This window comes from Echinops telfairi, unplaced genomic scaffold, assembly GCF_000313985.2.
Source record: "Echinops telfairi isolate 266 unplaced genomic scaffold, ASM31398v2 ScPeMD7_7425;HRSCAF=8463, whole genome shotgun sequence".
In the NCBI taxonomy this organism is placed as follows: Eukaryota; Metazoa; Chordata; class Mammalia; order Afrosoricida; family Tenrecidae; genus Echinops; species Echinops telfairi.
In genome coordinates, this window is record NW_022111325.1 from 424,212 (window position 1) to 444,033 (window position 19,822).

General features: G+C 45.4%; 1 protein-coding gene and 1 long non-coding RNA gene across 5 annotated transcripts in view; one reads left to right on the plus strand and one right to left on the minus strand.

Annotated features, from left to right (window-relative positions):
* On the plus strand, positions 1-3,152 carry LOC123522626. Its single transcript, XR_006680863.1, has 6 exons — positions 1-218; positions 304-479; positions 588-703; positions 777-906; positions 1,254-1,371; positions 2,861-3,152. It is a non-coding gene; the product is annotated as an uncharacterized LOC123522626 (long non-coding RNA).
* Positions 3,153-8,009: 4,857 nt separating this feature from the next.
* Positions 8,010-19,822, minus strand: part of GATAD2B (GATA zinc finger domain containing 2B) — a 73,959-nt gene continuing 62,146 nt past the window's right edge. For 3 of the 4 annotated variants that reach the window (XM_045298335.1, XM_045298337.1, XM_004714628.2), the window contains exons 3-11: positions 17,650-17,779; positions 16,479-16,610; positions 16,014-16,145; positions 15,200-15,370; positions 14,394-14,709; positions 10,688-10,890; positions 9,586-9,696; positions 9,308-9,425; positions 8,010-8,511 (exon numbers count right to left, since the gene is read on the minus strand). In XM_045298335.1, coding sequence (XP_045154270.1) covers positions 8,378-8,511; positions 9,308-9,425; positions 9,586-9,696; positions 10,688-10,890; positions 14,394-14,709; positions 15,200-15,370; positions 16,014-16,145; positions 16,479-16,610; positions 17,650-17,779 — 1,447 coding nt within the window. In that variant the 3' untranslated portion in view covers positions 8,010-8,377. The remainder of the gene's footprint in view (positions 8,512-9,307; positions 9,426-9,585; positions 9,697-10,687; positions 10,891-14,393; positions 14,710-15,199; positions 15,371-16,013; positions 16,146-16,478; positions 16,611-17,649; positions 17,780-19,822) is intronic. The other variant, XM_045298338.1, reaches the window with a different exon arrangement.

The window sequence follows — 19,822 nt, forward strand, 5'->3', positions numbered from 1 at the left end:
GGGGGTGAGAGAGTCAGTGGCGGCAGACGGCGATGCCAAGCCACCCTGCTCCCCAGAGCCAGCCGGCCAGGAGTTCCAGGAGGCTGAGCAAAGGCACCTTTAGCATGTCTTTTCCAACCCGGTGCCCCCCACCACCTACTCCATCCACTTGAAGGCGTACTCTGCAGAGGGGGCCAGCCAGGACTCAGCCCCCATCTATGCCTCCACCCTGGGCAGCGGTGAGTGACAGCTTTTCTCTCTCTCCCAGCTCCTGGCCACAGGGGGGCAGGGGCCACCAACCAACTCACCCCTTATCCTCTGCAGCACCCGCTGCCTTGGGCTTCTCCATTCAAGTGCTCAACGCGTCCTCAGTGTGGGCTTCCTGGGAGCTGCCATCCCATCCAGGGTTTCAAACTCTATCACCGCAAGCTACCGGCTGCCCACTTTGAGGGACCTATGCTCCTGGCCAGCAGTCAGCTCCTTCCTTTACACAGACCTAGGTGAGGCCCCAAACATTCCAGTGCACACCCTCCTACCCAGGAATCCCTTCCAGGAGGGCACTGACCCCAGGCCCTGATGGTCCCGCCCGTGTCCTTCTTGCTCCCCAGCTGCCCGTAGAGCCTGCCGCCTTGTATGAGATGAAGCTCCAGGTGTTCAATGGTCACGGGGATGGGGACAGTAGCACCAACTTTGTCTCTGCGGGATGTGGCCCAAGCCACCCCTGGTGAGTGGGGTCCTGCAGGAGGGGCTGGGTTTTGCCAACCCTTCTGGTCTGATGGGTGGCAATGTGTCCACAGAGTCCAAGGGTGGGTGCTCTTGCAGCCAGGACATGGGCAGCCTGTTGCCTGGGGTTGCAGCGGGCATCCATGTGGGCCTGGCTGCCCTCATCGTTTGCCTCTTCTGCCTCTTTCTGGGCCGGAGACACAGGTAAGGGACTGGGCCCTACTGCCAACTGCCAGGGACACAGCACGTACCAGTGTGGCCCAGGCCTGGAGAGCAGGAAGGCACTGGCACTCGCATCCACCACTTAAGTCCTGTCCACCCTCTGGTTTTACGAGCCAGGAGGCACATCTAGAGGGGAGGCAGTTCTCTTCAGATCCGTGTACTGCTGCCGGTTGGAGGGTGCCTGGCGGGTTACATGAGTAAAGAAGAGGGCTGGGAGAAGCAGAGGCAGGGGCTGGGTGACCGGGCTGAGCAGCTAGCAGAGGCTGAGCCAAGGGAGCCACAGACAAGTCATGGGGCTGACCCTTGTTATGTGGCATCCCTGCCTGCAGATAGGGGTCCCAGCAACGCTGGGCCGTGCCTCAGACTGCTGCGGACAGAGCTGGGGGTCATCAAAGCCAGGATCCAAGTGGGGGCAAGCCAAGGCAGAAGACGGAGCTCATCATCCAGGTGAGAGGGATTCAGGAGAGACAGACACTGGGAGGGCTTTGGGCCGTGGGGCTGTGCCTGACCATCTTCTTGTCCCCAGGAGACCATGGAACAGCAGCCCTTAGCCTAGGGACCCCCAAGTTGGTCCCTTCCCAGATGACACTAACTCCGGACTCACCAAAAAATCTACCTCACCTATCCCTGTCACCTAGGAGTCAGGGAAGAACCAAAGGTCTCTTAGCCTCTTTCTGGGGAGGGGCAGGCCCGGCTATAAGGGGATAGATGGTGAGATTTCTCTGTCCAAACCCCGCCCCCTAACAAATGGGAAAAATGTACCTCCCCCCAATATACCAAATAACCTCAAGTGAAATGAAGGTCAACTGGGAGCTACCCCCAAACCAGTTGCTCCTGCCTTACCCATTTTCCCACCTCCTTGATCCAAATATGAACGGACCCAAAGATGAGTAGCTTTTAAGGGGCCCCCACCAAAGCAGGGAGGCAGGGCAAGGGGTTCTGCCATGGCCCGTGTCACAAGCAGAAGGCCACTGTCAGGTACCACACCTGGCTTATGGTCAGGTGGTGCGGGCAGGCGCCTGGGCCGCCTTTCTTACTCCCCTTGCCCTGACCCTGTAAGAGTTCCAAACATCTGAGCTCAGGTGAGCTGCCCTGAACCACCAAATGCCCACCTACTCCTCCTTCCCAGACCCAAAGCACTGTCCCGCTTAAGGGGCACCTGCCTCGTTTTTCATTTTTGATAGCAGATTGTTAGCTTGAGTTAGGACTCTAAGTGCCCTCAAATTCCTTACAGAATGAGCAGAGGCTGTAGAATGCCTCCCCTCCCCAATCTATGCCTACCTCTTTATTACCTCCCCTGCCAGCTGGTGGCACTAGGGACTCTATAGTCCCTCCTCGTCCAACTCTAATACTCTCAAGTCAAAGCCCTTTCAGGGCTACCTGAATTGTGCCAAAAAGTGGGGGTAGTCTTGGCAAAGGAAAAAATCCAGGGAAGAGGGGATCCCAACCATCCCCTCCTCTGTGCTCCTGTAGAGTAATGCTAGTACCAACGACAAGACCCCAGCAAGGCTAGGCCTGCCCTCCCAAGGACCCCCTTCTCTGCAAGAGGGACAGCAGCAGTTTTAACTGAAATGTGGCAGGGGACTAAGAAAAGCCCCCAACTTTAGTCTAAAGGAATGGCACCTGTCCTCTGGGTGGACCTAGTCTAAGTGCTTTGTGGAACATAAAAAAACCCAAATGGAAAAATACCTAAGAGCGGTTAATGCTTGGGGGAGAGTGGGGTGATCAAACGGGGGAGCAGAGTAACTGGGTCTTTCTGGAGGCTATCACACTGACTGCTGAGCAACTCGACTCTGCAGTCTGAGAAAGGCCAACATGCACCCATGCCTGATGTGCCACAAGAGACTCCGTTACAAGAGCAGTGTGCTGAGACAAGCCAAGAACTGCTCCAGGGCACCGCACCCTAGGACAGGAGGCCCCTCCTTCTGCTTTACAGGACGCTCCCTTCCCAGAGCTTGTCATCAAGGGTTGGTGGCTTCCAAAACACTGGCTGCATGTAGAGGTCTCGTGGAACAAAAGTACGTAAAAGATTGAAGGACTCATGCCCTCTGAGAAAAGGGTTCAAACCAGGCCCCCATGGCTGGGCCTCAGGGGCTCTATAGCCATAGCTCATCTCTCCCTTACCCAAAAAATTCTTCCAGCCGATTGCCACCCGCACCCCCACCCCCACCCCCACTAAAGCACATCACAGGGAAGTTTAGAAACCATTCCTTTCTTTATTAAACATAGCTTGCAAGTGATAAATATTACAAAGTTTTTTTCTTTTAATCCTTTCTCCAAAAATTAGCTTATTATTTGAATCTGTCACTGCTGAAGTGCTCAGCAGCATCTGAAACAGACGGGAGTGTATTTGCCTTTTTGAAAACCAGTTTCTATTGGTCTTAGTTTTTTTCATTTAATTTCCCAAACACAATGCAGAAAATTAGAATGAGTTTAAAAAAAAAAAAAAGGAAGGAAACTTAAAAGAGTTGTGCAAAAGGGTCTTGTTCCCCTCCCGCCCACCCCATTCAGGGAAGGCTCTCACCTCCCTGCTCCACACCACCCGACAACCCATCTTTCCACCTTCACAAGGACCCACCCATCGCTCTTACCCTCTCTAGGCTTCCCTGCCAACAACCAGAGGCAGTGGGAGAACTCAGCCCGGGCTATGGGGAATGGGACAGACCGGGGAGCAGCTGCCCATAGGGAGTTCAAATAAGAGGGGGAAGGAGTCAGGTGGTACACTCTGAGCTCTTAATTCCTTGCCAAGAAGATGGGGGAGCTCTGCATCCTGCAGCCCACAAAAAGGTGTCAGTAGACTACCAACTCGGGGCAGGCACTGGTCAGACGTGTGTAAGGGCTCTGTGAGTCGTCGTGAGATGGGACTTGGGGACTAGCCCCTTATCCACTAGAAGCAAAGATATCACTAGTGTACGATGTCCCAAGACATCCCTTTGCTGCTTTCTCAAACCCAGGGATGAGGGCAAAGGGTGGCAGTTCTCCAAGGGCATCATCACACACAATCTCTCAACACAAGTCACTGTGGCTTCCTCCCTGGGTTTTTGGCCCAACACTTTCCTCAAGTTTCTTTTATTAAGCAAAGGAAACAGAATTTTGAATCTGGTGGCCATACTGAAACTCCTCTTAATTCATTGATAGGGAAGCAGACCTCAAAATCACTTTGTCACCCAAGTTGTTAAGTTGGCGACCTGCAGACTGGGTCACTAACCCCCTTTTCATTGGTGTATGGTGCCCAGTCCTGGACCCAGAGCCCTAGCTCTCCCAGTAGCCCTGCCTACCTCCATGCACGCAGTCTGAAGCTATGCAGACGTACAGGCCTCACAAGGTCAGACCTCCTCAGGACGACTTACTAAAATCTGTTCTAACATCCCCTGACATCCACCCTCACAAGCCCCATCGCATTATTATTTTTGGGGGGGGGGGTATGAGTGGGGAAAATCCCTTGCATAAGAAAGTTTGACACTGAATTTTGTTATATAGGTATATTGTATATATGCTGATGCAATCAGAGGGAGGAAAAAAAAAAGAACAGTGCAAATACAATTACAATTTATAATAATACTTGGTTTCGATGCCCCCGGGAACTGCCCCATTCCTTGGCTACCTCCCAACCCCCAGCACTTCCCCACAGGATCACCTTAATGCTGGGGGGTAGGGAGGGTGGGCAGGTCAGGGTAGGGAGTGGGCTCTGCCAAGGCAGTGCTGGTGACCCGGAGGAGGACTCCAGGGTGGGGAGGCAAGGCACAAATTAGGGGTGGGTGGTGGGGGAGGTGGCATCTCTAAGGAGGGGTAGGATTGGAGCTGCTGCCAGTCTCAAGTGTGCTGGGCCCAGCCCACTCCCCTACCCACCCTCCACAGCCCTGCCTCCCTACCCCCGCCCCCTTCCCCAGAAACCCTTTTGCACGGATCATACACAAACGGGCACATTACAAAATGACATAACACAGTTTCACAATATCCATGGCTAGGGCTTTTTTTTTTTCTCTCTTTTTCAGTTTTTTTTTTTCTACACAATGTACAATTCCTTTTAAATGGATCAAGAAATAGCTTATATACATGAATGAGTCCTTGTTATAACATCTCGGCAGCAAATATCATAAGCTAATGAAGGTCTTGTTGGAAGGGCAGGGGAGCCTGGGACTGGAATGGGGTAGGGTAGAGAGAAGGGTTATTTATGCCTTCTGGAGGGAGTGGGGAGAAAGGGAAGTGGTGGGGGTGAAGGAACAAAAGTAAAAATATCAAGAAGCATCTTTACAAAGCAGTTCTATAGCTAATTCCTTTTAAAGGGGGAAAGGAAAGGTAACCAAAGCAGTAAAACATTTATCTCTGTGTCTTTAAGAAAACAACAAAAAACCCGAAACTCTACCATACCAAAGGTGTGGAGAAAAATACTTATTCCAGGGATGGAGGGGTCTGAATGCTGTGGTCAAATGACAAAATGAACTGAAAAATAAGGGCCTCTGTCCCCCAGCTTCACCCAAATCTGCCAATGAATCCACCCACTTCAGGCCTCTAGGGAGGGAACACTGCCCCAAACCACTGCTTCTGGTGTTGTCTGTAGGGAAGGAAGAGGCCGGAAAGAACTGGTGGGATCCTCATCCTATTCCCCTGAGCTTCAGAGTTCGGGGTAAAGATGCCTCTGGGAACAGAGGGCCTTTCCTCCTATCCCTAAAGCATGAGTCTTCGTGTCTACAAGTCCCAAGGCCAGGTGATGGACAGTAAAAACAGACTGTCAGGGACACAAGGCAATCAGTGATGGAGAGAGAAATGTGGGAGACAGAGGAATAAGGGGAGGGAGGAGGTGGAAGGCTAATACTTGACCATGATTAGGGAGCCCTCGGCCCCATCACAAACCCTAGGCAAGGTATGAATGGGGAGAAGGGGGGTGGGGTGGGGAGATCAAACCTCAGCAACTGAGCAAAAGGTCCTGGAGCTCTACTAGTCAGTCAGCAGCTTCTATGGAATTGACCCTGAGGGGAAAAAGGGAGGAAATCCCCACTCTCTTCCCTCAGCACCTCAGCAGGTCTCCTTCCCCATCACGCTCAGCTCATCTGGACAGCTTACTTCCAAACCCCATTCAAATGTGGCTTGGCTTCCAGGGAAAGGACCCAGCCAGACGGTATTGCACATTCTCTGTTCCTCACTTTTAATCTCAACTGACACAAATTTGGGCAGCTCATACCTCTGAGCACCTCTGAGCTGGGGGTAAGGAGGGGTGTAACAGAAATGGCACTTCATTATGAGAGGGAGGTGCAGGGGAGGCTAGACAGAAATGCCACAAGGCAAGATGACTTGTAGGGAAAACATTAAAAAATTAGCTTCCAATTTTGTGGAAGAGAGAAAAGCAAAACCAAAACAATTCATCAATTCATCCAGTGCTTTCAAAGCACAGAGGGGAAAAAAGATTTAAGAATATATCTTTATATATATATATATAATTTTAAAATAATCCCAGACCCAGTTCCATTACCCCCCTCCCCCCACCACTTATAGCCAGGGCTACCACATTCCCCAGAAAAATACTCGAAAACGACCCCATCACTACCTGTTACTAGCGCCTAGCTTCCAGATCATTTCACCACTGGGGGGAGCCCAGACACAGGCTGCACCTCTGGCTCCTTTATTAAGTGCTCAATGAATTTGGGGAAGGGAAGAAAAAAAGCCAGGAAGGCCCGTAGGGCCTGTATTATCACCCACAGTGGTACTGGGGTGTTGGGAGTAGAGGCCAGTGGGGGGCAGTAAGGAAGGGAGAACTAAGCCTGATTCCAGTTCCTTCTCCCACTCCACCTCCAAGCTTTAAGGAAAAAGATGTGCAGCTTGTGTGTGTTAATTTTAAAAGTGCCTTACTTTAAAAGAATTATTTAACTTTAAAAAATAAAAGCGGAGGAACTTCCCCAGGTGGCTTTCAAGGGCAAAATATTAAACTCCTCCTTTCACCTCTCTGCTAAGGGCCTCGCCTCAGCACACTCGCAGCTTTTCCAGCTGGGGAGGCGCACTACTACAGTAGAGAGCTGAAATCCTCCCCTGCAGGGGCTTCCCTACCTCACAAAGGGCCTCCCCTCCCCACCCCACCCTCAGTGGGGGCAAATGGGATGCTAATCTCCCTAATCCCCAAGACAGCAACATTGCACAATTCAATTCATTCTCTACATTAGTAGCATTTAAGGGAAAAAAAATTAATGGAATTTTGGGAAAAACACAAACCCCCAAACTACTTTCATAGCAGAGGTCTAAAGTTGGTTTTGATATGCGCTGTTTGGCTTTGAGCAGCTGGTTTTGCAGTTAGTTGAAGCAGAGTAAAGGCAGGGCTCCCCTTGGAGGTGGCCTCACTCCCTCAGAGAAGGGGACAGACAAGTGTGAGAAGCCACTGCTAGGAGAGAAACAGTCTCTTCCTCCCTTCTTCCAAGTCTGCGTTCCCTCTTTTTGTAGTTTTCAATGCCCATTCCAACTTCTAGGCTGCCCAGCAAATTGCCTGGGGGTATATGGCTGTAGCCAGTTTTTTATACAGAAGGGGCTGTGATTAGAAGGGACAGACTAGGATTTACAAAAGAGTAATGGGAGGGAATTTTACAAAAGAAAGAAAGATGAAATGGATTTGGGCTAGTTGGCTTGGATTAGACTTGGGGTTAGGAGACAAATCTTATTCCCCCAGCATCAAGGCCAGAACCTGCTCTCAGGCCTCTCTGGCTCAAAATTCTGCCATCACATCACACACACCCTCTGCTACCCGGTGAGTTCCAGGGTGGCTGGGTTATAAAGCTCTGCCCTCCAGGCTCTTCCCCCTCTTTCTATGGTAAGGGCCCGGCTTCAGTGCTAACACAGGCTTGAGACTCTCCAGGCCAGAACACCCACAGCCGGGATGCTGTTCCTTCTCATTTGATGCCACCAGCTTCCCCTCACCCTGGGTAAGTGCATTAAACATTTTTGCCTCAAATAGTCTCAGACATGTCCTACTTGGCAAATGGGAACCCTTACTGCAATGCTACTATCATTTAACTGAATGTCATTGGTATTTAAAAGAAACACTTGGGGGAAAAAAAAAAAAAGGTTTAACCGTTCACGGAACAAAGGGAGGACACACATCATTAAAAATGATAGTTATAGCATAAAAACAAGCTTTAGAAACACACGTCAGAGGGTATAGATTCTCCCCAGGACCTCTCTCTGACCTCTATCAGAGGTGATAGATAAGCCACCTCAGCGTTAAAGGAAACCCAAGAGAAAAGACAAAGAGTGGCAGAAGAACAGATGGCAGCAGTGTGAAATAAAGGGGAGGTGCGGGGCAGGGCACGCATGTTTTTCTTGTTGATTTCTACTTTTTGTCTTCTGTTTTTCTGTTTTGTTTTCCGTGTATGGTAGGCACCAGTACAGGCACTGCATGCGACGGAAGTTAGGGGCAATAGGAGGAAAAGGGTCAAGGATTCAAGATTGGAGCAGGACAAATGGACAGGCGTTATTTCTGTCCACTGATGGACTGCGATATAGACCGGGGAGGGATCATGTCTAAAAGGTACTCCCGCTGTCGGTCTGCCAAACTGGGGGCTTTGTGTCCTCCGATGCCAGTGTTCAAGTATGCAATGTTGACACCTAGACCCAGGAGACAAAAGTGGAAGGCAGGTGTTAAAAGAGCAAATGGCACTACCCGGGCTGCAGAGTCAGAGGTAACGTTAGAAGTTGCTTGTGCTTGTCCAGACTTGACGAGCTTTATTCCAGCAGACATTTCCCCTCTGGCTCCCAACCTTTGGAGAAAGACAATTGTCCTGAAATGTTAATTTCTACTAAAAATAATGGACATGAACTTAATGTCAGGCAAAATAGCAGCAAAAGAAAAAGAATCAAGACAAAAAGAAGGAATTGTTGGGGCTACTGATAGCAGGGCACTGGTAGCATGGTGGTTATACGTTAGTGGTATACCAACCAAAAGGTCAGCAGTTCAACATTACCAGCCACCCACTCTATGGGAAAAAATGAGGCGTTCTACTCTTGGGAGATTTATAGTCTAGGAAATTCACAAAGGCAGCTCGAGTCTAACTTATAGGATCACTGTGTAGTAATCAACTCTATGGCACTGATTGGGGTTTTTTTACTCTGGAGAAGCATCCTGGATTTATTTAAAAGACCGATAATCACACACTCACAGAAGACACACTAGTCTTTAAATTTATAATGGCAAGAGATGTGCCACTTTCACCACCCAAATCCTAGTACCTAGCACTGTGCCTGCTATGTAGTAAGAATTTAACAAAGATTTGCTGAATACTAAGTGTAGAGACACGTATTTAAAGTAAGCACAAAGCAAAGAACAAATCACCTAAAGGGACTGCCAATACTGTGTATTCAACAGTAGAGTCCTGAGAAAAACACTCACATCAACCTTTCTTACCTGGCATGCCAAGGAGGCCACCTGGTACAGACAGCTGGGGTGCCTGTGCAAAGTTGGAAAGCATGGAGCGGGCAGATGTGGGTATGCCACGCTGGAGGCTGCTCTGGGGCTGTGGAGCCTGTAATGAAGAGGAGACAGTGGATGGAAGGTAAGGTGAGAGGCCAGGCTGTGGGAGAAAAGTGGAAGGATTGAATGATTCCCTGTGGAAGAAAGGACAGGCTAGGAGAAATGATTTACAAACCCAGGAGAGAAATCAAGTCAGGGAGAAAGTTCCTCACCTGCCGAAGTGTATGATGTCTCATGATAGTCTCTTGTTTACTGACACTGGACACGGCTGGAGCCGTAGTGGGAGAGAGGGCTGCCTGCTGCTGTAATCGTTGTTCAATTTCCTGTTGGGAGACATTGGGTCAACTTGGGCAGGCAGCACCTAATTTCCTAAAGGTCTGATCTCTAATGTTGCCAGCTGGTTGAAGGAACAGGGAAAGGTTAAAAGGTGCATGTGTGTAGATTTCCAAGTACAAGAAGTCGACTTGCTTCCATGCTTAAGGAACTCCACTCTGCAGGGAAGCTGGTTTTAGAAGTTGGCTGGAGGGAACTGGGAGTTAGGAATCATCTTATTAATTAATGATTAGTTGCTCTGGTTCTGATCTCTGCCCATTTTCTAGAAAGTCCACGATGCTACTCAAAGGACCCGAGAGGCAGGGTATGAAAAATAAGTGGGAGAGCAGTCAATTATCTGAGCTTCTCAGTCCACTTATCCTTCTCAATCTAGAAATACTGTGGGAGAAGTTCATATACTCTATCACCACTATGCTTCTCTGGCCCACTCTATAATCGACCTTTTCCTTTTTTATCAAGCAGGAACTACAGAAAATTACTTCACCCCAAGAGATTTACAATATAAATCTAAATTCATTCCACCAAAATTCATTTGTTTGAGGAAAAAACGAAATCAAGAATATTCATTAGTGCTATGGGGAAAGCTAAGAGTTACAGGATTTTTGTCCCTACCTCCAACTCCATCTATTACATGTTACCATATCCTTAACCAAAACTGACCACCATTAATTCAATTCTGACTAACAGAAAAACCTAGAGGGCAGAGAATGACTTCTTTCAGTTTCCCCAGCTGTAAATCTTTGAAGCCAGCCACAGTCCCATCTTTCTGTTTAGCTCACTACTTGGACTAGGGTTCCCACTATCTATGTCCTTACCAGTTTAGAAATAATCAGTTGAGTGGAAATGGGAAAGAGAATGATACGGAGAGATATCAAGGGAAACCAGGTCTGCGTGTCCAAAGGTCTATGGGGAGAACACATCTAAACTAGAAGAAACTACCCTTTGGAAAGCCTCAGTAGATAGAAGTCACAGAGTTCTTACCTGTTCCTGCTGTAGTGCTTTAACAAAAGCATTTTTCAGCCGGTTGGTGTGTTCAGCCTTTAGAGCCTTTTTCTGATTGGAGGTCATACACTGCTCACACAGAATCTTACCATTCTTCTCTTGCTTCCAGTGGGGGGTGAAATCTGTGCGGCACTGGGCACATATAAAGGGCTCGACACGCAGCAGGGAGGCACAGCCTTTGCCTAGATGTCAACAAAAAGAATCATCAGTGATTTCAGTTCTCCATCTCCCATTTTCTTCAGCAGATGGATCTTTCATCAAGACTTTTTCTACATTAAAAAAGAGACTATAAAAATAGTAGTTTGTAAAAATCTTTTGGTTGTTGGTCTTAACTTTAAAATATTTTTATTTCATTTGTTGGTGATACTACCATTTTTTGAAATTCACATTGTTTTCATCATTTGTAACCGGGGATGATGCTAAGTCCAGAGAACAGCTCCCAACTCACAGAGCTGGGGCTAGGCTCCCAGACTTCTGATTCCATACTCTATCACTCACGGTAAGAAGAAAACGCTATGTCAACTCAGACTCAAAAAACTCCACCTAACGCAAGCTTTTAGCACCTACATATCTCATTTGCCCCTTACTTTCACGTCCCTGTTATGTAAGGAGTCTTTCAAAATGTCCATGGAAAATGTGTGTTTTTAGAAACTAGGCATAGATTTCATTTTTTTTGCCTCCAAAATAAACCCATATAACTTATACTAACTTGTCTGAACAGGCTCTAGTTGGGAGGCCCTAAAAAGATGACATCAGTTTTAAAAGAACCTTTATAAAAACAACATGAATCCTGCTAAAATTGAAGAACATTAAATTTATGGTGAAGATTGGGTGAGAAGATGGTGAAGTAAATAGCTTTAGAAAAAGCTTCTTGGGACAGCCCAAAGAAACCAGCAATTTACAGATGGTTACCTTGTTTTAAATATACTTTCACTGGGGGCCCTCAGATCTCTTATCACAATCCTTAATTCTTCCACTGTGCCACGCACCTATGCCACCATCATCGTTTTCAAAGCATTCTCTTCCCACTCGAGCCCAATTTCAGCTCTCCATTTGGATAACTCATTTTAAGAAGCAATGAAACGATGCTGAAGTCTGAAGCAGCAAATCAATTTGGGAGACTCAATGATTAACAGTAGGAACAATAGCCAACCCTACAGACACCTCAACTGGGTCAGTTTACATCATTCTAACTGAAATTTGAGCATGCTTTCTGCTTGATGAGCGCTAAAATTGTGTCCACATAAGTTTTAAATAAGTGGGATCAAGATCCTGAAACATTTCAAGGAATTGTTAACAGGAAATGAAACATGGCTTTACCAGTACCACCCTGAAGACAAACCACAATCAAAGCAATGGCTCTCAGGAGGTGGAAGTGGCCAGTCTAGCTCAAGGTCATAGGCAACAGCTCTTCTGATTCTTCAGGCCCTTTGCTTGACTTTCTAGAGCAGGCATCTTCAAACTGTGGCCCTTCGAGGACATTTATCTGGCCCGCTGGATGTTTTTTTACTTCAAAATAAGATATGGTGCATAAGAATTTGTTCATAGTTTTTTAAAAACTATAGTCTAGCCCTCCAATGGGTCTGAGGGACAGTGAACTGGCCCCATTTAAAAAGTTTGAGGACCCCTGCTCTAGAGGGCCACAGAATGATAACACCTGCTTACTGAGAGTTGTTTTGAGAAAACTTGTCAAAGCTTTAGTAGAAACACACAGAGAAAGCTTCCCAGAGAGCCCTCTTCCACTACAACAGTGGTTCTCAACCTGTGGGTCCCGACCCCTTTCACATGGGTCGCCCGATTCATAACAGTAGCAAAACTACAGTTATGAAGTTGCAATGGAAATAATGTTATGGTTGGGGGTCACCACATGAGGAACTGTACGAAAGGGTTTCGTGTCATTAGGAAGGTTGAGAACCACTGCCCTTCAACAATGCTCCTCCTGCTCATTCTTCTCATCAAACAAGGGCAGTTCTTTCCAAGTTTCAATGGAAAATCATTAGGCATTCCATCCACCTTATACTTCTGATCTGGCTCCTTCTGACTTCTTTTTGTTTCCTAATCTTAAAAAAAAAACTTTAAAGGGATCCCATTTTCCTTCAGGGAATAATGTAGAAAAAATTACAATGACATGGTTATATTTCCAAGACCTTCAGTCCTTTATTGGCTGAACTAAAGTGGCTGGAATCATGTCTTGAACCAGAGGGAGTTTCCGTGTTGGAATTAAGAAATTAAAAATAAACAAAAAATATTAATTTATAAATTATCAAGGGCTCATGAGGGAGGAAGGGTGGAAGAGGGAGGGAGGGAGGAAGAGTGGAAGAGGGAGGGAGGGAGGGAAAAAATGAGCTGATACCAAGGTCTCAAGTAGAAAGAAAATGTTTTGAAAATGATGATGGCAACAAATGTACAAATCTGCTTGACACAATGGATGGATGGATGGTGATAAGAGTTGTACAAGCCCCCAATGAAATGATTTAAAAAAAGAAATGAAAATATATTATTTGCCATGAACTTTTTAAAGCCCTCTCATGCAAATAACTTTTATTCACTCTCTGCTTACAGCTATTATTGAGCCTTCTAGGCACACACTTCCCTTTAATGTCAGGTGCTCCTGTTAAGTCCAGCTGGTTAGAAATTCAGGCTTAAATAACAGTTACCAGTCTAGACTATGCTCTGGCTCAGTATAGTCTGCTTAACAACTTTTATTTGGTTATTTCCAATTACACTTAGCTATCTTTATCAGTGAGTAGTATCTATTTTCTCACCTAGAAGCACTCAAAGGACCGGAATGGTCTGGATAAAGCAGGACAGTGCCACAAACCATTAAAAAGATTAGGCTATTCATCAAAGCATGAACCTGTCATGCTATGCACCATGTAGAAGAAAATATGTTGCAAAAAACACACAAATATACAAAATGCACAATAAAAACATTAAACCCAATATACAGAAACACCAAAATCTTTTGTTATTCTGTTCCCAGCCAGCCTCTTAAGTAAGGGATGGGAGCTGGTTTGGCAATAGTGAAGGACAGGTTTTTAAAAACATATATATAAACACACACATATACATACACACACACACACACACACATATTGCCCTATGCCAATCAGGCATGGTAACTGAGGTATTTATAGTTTATTGTGCCAACCTGCCCGATAAAACACATGGGTTAATTGGAGGGCGGAGGGATAAATGGCTCGGTGAGCATCACCTTTTGAGTTCTTGGGTCTACTGCTTTGTGACCGGGGTGCAGCTGCCATAGCCAGTTCCCTGCTTCAGCTGGCAAGGCTGACTTCCTGCAAGCCATCCCTGAGGAGAAGCCGCATGGACCTACCCCGATGCAGCCCTGGATGCTGGAGCAACCGTGTGGAGACCCCTGCCAGCGCTGAGATACTTACACATTCACTGATTTGGCTTTCCTCCCCCTGCAGTCGGCATCATTTCGTCTCTTTTGTGAGATGGAGGAAGACTTTGTGCATTGGTGTCAGACATATAAGTTAATGTTGGACTTGTGGGCTTGGGCAGCACTGGGTTGGGTTGTTTTCTTGATGTGCACTTAACCTTTATATAAAACTCTCTCTTATACATACGAGTTTCTGTGGATTTGTTTCTGTAAAGTACCCAGACTAACACAGTAACCTCTTGCTTGGATAGGGAAACTGAGTTGAAGAGATTGGCTCACCTTGGCTGTCAATGACACTCTGTACAACTTCTTCCAAGCCTACCATGTAGATAAACTCACTATTGGCTGCACTAGGCAGGAAGTGAAGCAAGGGAGCAGGAGGTTTAGGGGGTGGGATCTCAAGGAGTGTCTTTTCCAGCTGTTTGCGAAGAGCCAGTTTGGCTGCAGCCTGTGAGTTGGCAGCATCAGTCATGGCGCTGGGGCTAGGAAGTGGTGAGGACACTCTGTTCACAGTCCCTGGCTGGATATGGGAGGCAAGGTTCATATAGATGGCAGAGGAGGTTGTTCGCTGACAAGGAACAGACGAGCTTGACTGCTGAAATAAGAGAATGGGTTCAGCGACAGTTTTTGCTTTCTTCGTTCCAACATATTCTGATCCTACTCTGGATTACTGAACTTCCCAAGAACTCAGGGGCAGGAAAATCAGGTTTCCAACTTAGTCACTAAAAAAGAACTCTGACACATGGGAAAAAAACCAATGATGGCTGGGAGCTAAAACTGCTCTGAGGGAAAGATGAGGGAGGTTTCTTTATGTTATTCATCCTTTATATATTCACTAGATCCCTCCATCTCTATCTAAGCAGCCTTTAACTTACTGATGGCTCTGATGTATGATCTCTCTTCCCTACCACTATTTTCATATAATTCCTCAGAGCTTCTACTTTTGGGATTGTTCCCAATCCATGCTCCATCCAAATTGCCCTTATCCTAGTTTCTCTATGCCCCAAACTTAAAACATATGGCCCTTTTCAATAGGGAAGTCAAATAAAAGACGTCTCTGTTACCACATCAGGGTACCCTCTTACTGGTTGGTAATTGATGGCAGGATTCATGTTGGGTGTTGTGGTGCGTACAAGGCCAGGTTTAGGTGGACCCCGCTGACCCTGAAGCTGAGCTGGGTTTGGTGCAATAACACGTTGAGACATCAACATATGTGGAAGGGTGGTGTTGGTCGCGGAACGAATAACACTGTGACCCTGAAGGGAAGATAAAGAACATGTCACAGACAATATAATACATCACAAAATGCTGAAGACACACTATTAACTGAGTAGCCTGTAAGAATAATTAGACGTGGTATATTTGTTTAAGGACCTAGGGGCAAGTCTTACCAAGTAAACCTTGATTAATTACTCAAATCCATTGCTATAGAATTGATTCTGACGCTTAGTGACCCCTATAGAACACGGTAGAACTACCCTACAGTGAGTGTTTCCAAACTCTAAATCTTTATGGAAGCGAATTGCCTTATCTTTCTTCTGGGGAGTCGCGGGTAGGTTCAAACTGCAAAGCTGTTAGTTACTAGCCAAACAAGTTAAAAACACTGTGCCGCCAGCGTTCCTTATTATTGGCTAGGAAGTCTCTAGCTTTTTCTGGTATTAATTATGTAACCATATGAAAAACAGCCAAATGGAAAAGGTGAAAAATTTATCCAACGAAGAAAAACTATAATGGAAAAATGATTGTGTGTCTTGTAATCACACACTAATACAAGTCATATTGGTAGTATTATTGCCTCTATGATGGCTAGGTTCTTTGATAATCTTTACAAAAGTCCTGAAACAGAGATAGGATGGATAGGGAACACTGATTCTGGTCCTCCAATTATGGGTCACATACCTGTAATGTTCTCAAATTCTGAGGTTCAACCCCTTGGGCCCCGGGCCGGGAAGGAAGCTTAGATAGGCCCTGCTGTCCCACATGGGCAGGAGATGGCTGAACAATAGATGCTGCATTCTGTACAACTGGAGTCTAGAAGAGGGACGAGAAAATGACACTGGAAAAGGCTAGTAATCTTATGTGCTTCTAGATTTTTATAGGTCCCTGATGGTAAAACTTGAAATAGATTGAGAATAGGGAGGAACCAGGAGGAAAAAGAAGAAAAAATGGAATGAAAGTTTCCTTGATTAAAACTCCCCTACTCCTAGAAAGTAAAACCCAAAGAAGAGAAGAATGAACCACCCACCACCCAGCTGAACCTCTCTGGGGTAGCCCACTTGCTCTCTTTTCTATATACGTACTGGTAGTCCACTCTTCATACAGGTCTCTCTCTTTTCTGAGTCCCTTACCCCTAAGGCGCATTACCTTCTGGACCACATTCTCCTTCTGCAGCTGACTCTGCCTCAGTTTCTTCAGCAGTACCAGTCGGGCTTCTTCCAATCGCAGTTCATCCCTCAGCTGCTTGATGAGCTGCTGCCGTTCCTCAATGCCTTTCCCCTGGGAAAACAGACGGTCACATGGCTGCAGGTACTAAAAACCCCTTGCTAAAAGATGATCTCTACGTTTACTGTCTAAAGCTCTCACCTTCGTCTCAAGAAGCAGAGTGCTCAAGGGACTGTTATCTTTGTATCTCTGGGATCTGGTACGGTTCCTGGTATTCCGTAGGTAGTACTCAAATGTTTACAGAACGAACGGAGGGCCCCAACATAAAAGTAACTGATCAGATTGCTACTGAGTTGGAAGAATGACCAAAAGGGAAATATTGTTGCTTGCTTAAAAATAATGTTTCTAATTCTCCAACAACCAACCTTGTTTCCTCTACACATATATAAAAATTAAGGGTCCCTCCACACTCTCAGATCCAGAATAAAGTGTAGAAGGGATCTAGCCAACCAAGAGTCTACTTCATATGACTTGAATAATGGTTTTCCAATGCTATTACACTGAATACACTTTTAAAAATGATCGTCTCCATTTAGTTATTTAAAAAAACACAAAAGGAAAAAAACTGTCATCGAGTTGACTCTGATTCAGAGTAACCCTACAGGGTAGAAAACTACTTCCTAGGTTTTCTGAGACTATAAAAACATCTACAGGAACAGATGCCTTCATCTTTCCCTGCATGGTGGGTTTAAAACCTCAACCTTGCAGCCGCAGTCCAATGCTTAACCCACAATACCACCAGGGTTCCTATCCAAAATCAAAATGTACAGCCACTGAGTACACTCTGACTCATTGCAACACTATTAAGACACAGCAGACTGCCTCTTTGAGTTTCTGAGATTTTAAGTCTTTATGGGAGCAGAAAGCCTCACCTTTCCACCACAGAGTGAAACTGCTCATACCTATGGTTAATAGCCCAACATATAGCCCACTACTCTACCAGGGCAGCTTATAAACATGCCTTAAGTTGAGAATGACTACAAAGATTTTCATCAAAGAGTCGTTATTTAGATCCAAAATGTAAATAGTCAAAAAATAAAACTGGGGCTCTTTTAGGAGGCACATGGAAAAAAAAAAGTATATTTGTTTTTACCTTAAACATCTCTAGGTTGGCTGCTTTAAGTCTTTCCTCCATTCGGGAGCTGGAACGGGGACTGGAAGCCTCATTGTCAGACAAAACAATGATGTCCGGGGAGGGGGTTAGCCTTCCTCGGTCTGGCTCACTAGACACACACACAAAAAAGAAAAACTTAAGCATTTCCAACAGTGAGAACTAACAGAAAATAAGAAGTATGTATTTTCTACAACGAACAAAGAAATCCAAGAGAACTCAGGTCTTCCCTGATTTGCCCAGTGAAGGAAGAGCTGCTCAAATCCTAGGATAAAGACACCAAAATCTGAGTGATGGCAAAATCCCAAGAGTACTTACTTCCGCCATCTAAACACCTTACTGAGAATAGGGGGCCAAAGATACAAAGGCACTGACTGGCTCTACAAATAGGAATTAGAGAATAATAATCCTGATCAGACTTTAATCAGAATTAATGTTTTTTTAAAAATTTCCCCCTATATTCCACTCTCCATTGAGCTGCTGTTAAATGAAGGCTCAAGAAAAGAAATGGTCAGTTCTACAGGAAGCAGAAGAGCAAAGGTAAGAGAGTCGAGCTGTACATTCCGGGTACTAACAATAAAGTGTTGAAAATGAAGAGTATTATACCTACAGTAACATGGACCTGGCTCTCTGAGGAGGTTCTGGGACAACTCCAATGATCGTTTATCCTGTCAGGAGTTAAGGCAAAGGAAGGAACTCATTGTCAGTGGCTTGAGAAAATGGGCAGTGCAAAGAAGAGTGTCTACAGCCGTCGGGAAAAGGACTGATGCTATACAACTAAAGGTATGGAACTCTCATTTAACTCCCAGAGTTCTCTCTACTGCATCATGCCTAAGAAACTGCCCGTGAGTGATGAGGACATTTAACCTCCCAAAGGAGGGTGCCCCTACTCCCAATACTATTAGGTAACACTTCTTTTGGTCTTTTTGGGGTTATCTCTAAAAGCATAACACTTGTTTTTTAAAATGATAAAAATAGACATTCACTTTTTAAGCCCTGGGTAACAAAAATTCTGTCGTAGATGCCCATATCTAATTTTTCTTTAATTTTTTAACTCGAAAGTAACTTTCTAGAGTCTATTTTCCCTGGGATCTTCTGTGGAGATAAAAGAACATATAGGTCTAGGGCAAAGTGTTCTTAGGTCCTACTTAAATATTTATTTCAAACACTTACAGAAATACAGATCGTTAGTCCTGAAAGGTTGCTATCAGTTCTCAAGGTCTGTCTCAAGTATTGCTGGAACATGAATGTTCTTTGAACATGTCCCCCCACCTCCCCCGATGGTTGCAGTAGGCTTTCCATTTCTCAACAGGGTAAAACTGAGTTATTAAAAATCTATCAAAGTGATCTGAGGAAAGAGAATAGGGAGATGGTATGATGAGAATGGAGCCTTTGGTTTCTTAACCTCATATTCTTGGGGTAATGGTCACACCTAAATAAAGTGTATGGAGTAATTTCTTTGTGATTTATTTTATTAATCATTTTCATATTCTTCTATTCCTAAGACCACTGTGAGATCTGGATGACTCCCCCTTCTCTACTTGTTTCCCCAACATATGTACTTCCCTAGTCAGAAGTTGCTTTTATTCTTGTCCTAACTAGATAAATATATCACAGAAGATTATTTTTAAGACTAAGGATTGCTTTGTTGTTCAAAAGGAAGTGCTACCTCCTGCTTAGGAATTGCCCAACACTGAAGACAGCAGAGATATTTCTGGATGGAGATTTTAAAGTTGAGTGGCATTTGTCATGGAGTGTTATCTGAGAATAACCCTAGATGTCATTTTATTCCTGCACATAAGCTGACCCACATTCGATCAAAGTCTAGTACCTGGAGAAAAACCAAACAAAACTTGTGATGGGATTCTTCTGGACTCGTTTGTTAACATTTCTAGAAAGAAATTATTGTTTCCAAACAACAACAGTGATGCCAATGAGAGCTGACACTGGACAGAGCTGTCTTACTTTCTGAGTCTTGAAAGTGTGGGTACACACAAGACTTTCCTATCACCATTTTTTTTTTTGGCGTTTCAATTACTTTGTTTTTTTGTTTTTTTTATAATCATTTTATTAGGGGCTCATACAACTCTTATCACAATCCATACACACATCAATTGTGTAAAGCGCATTTGTACATTCATTGCCCTCATCATTC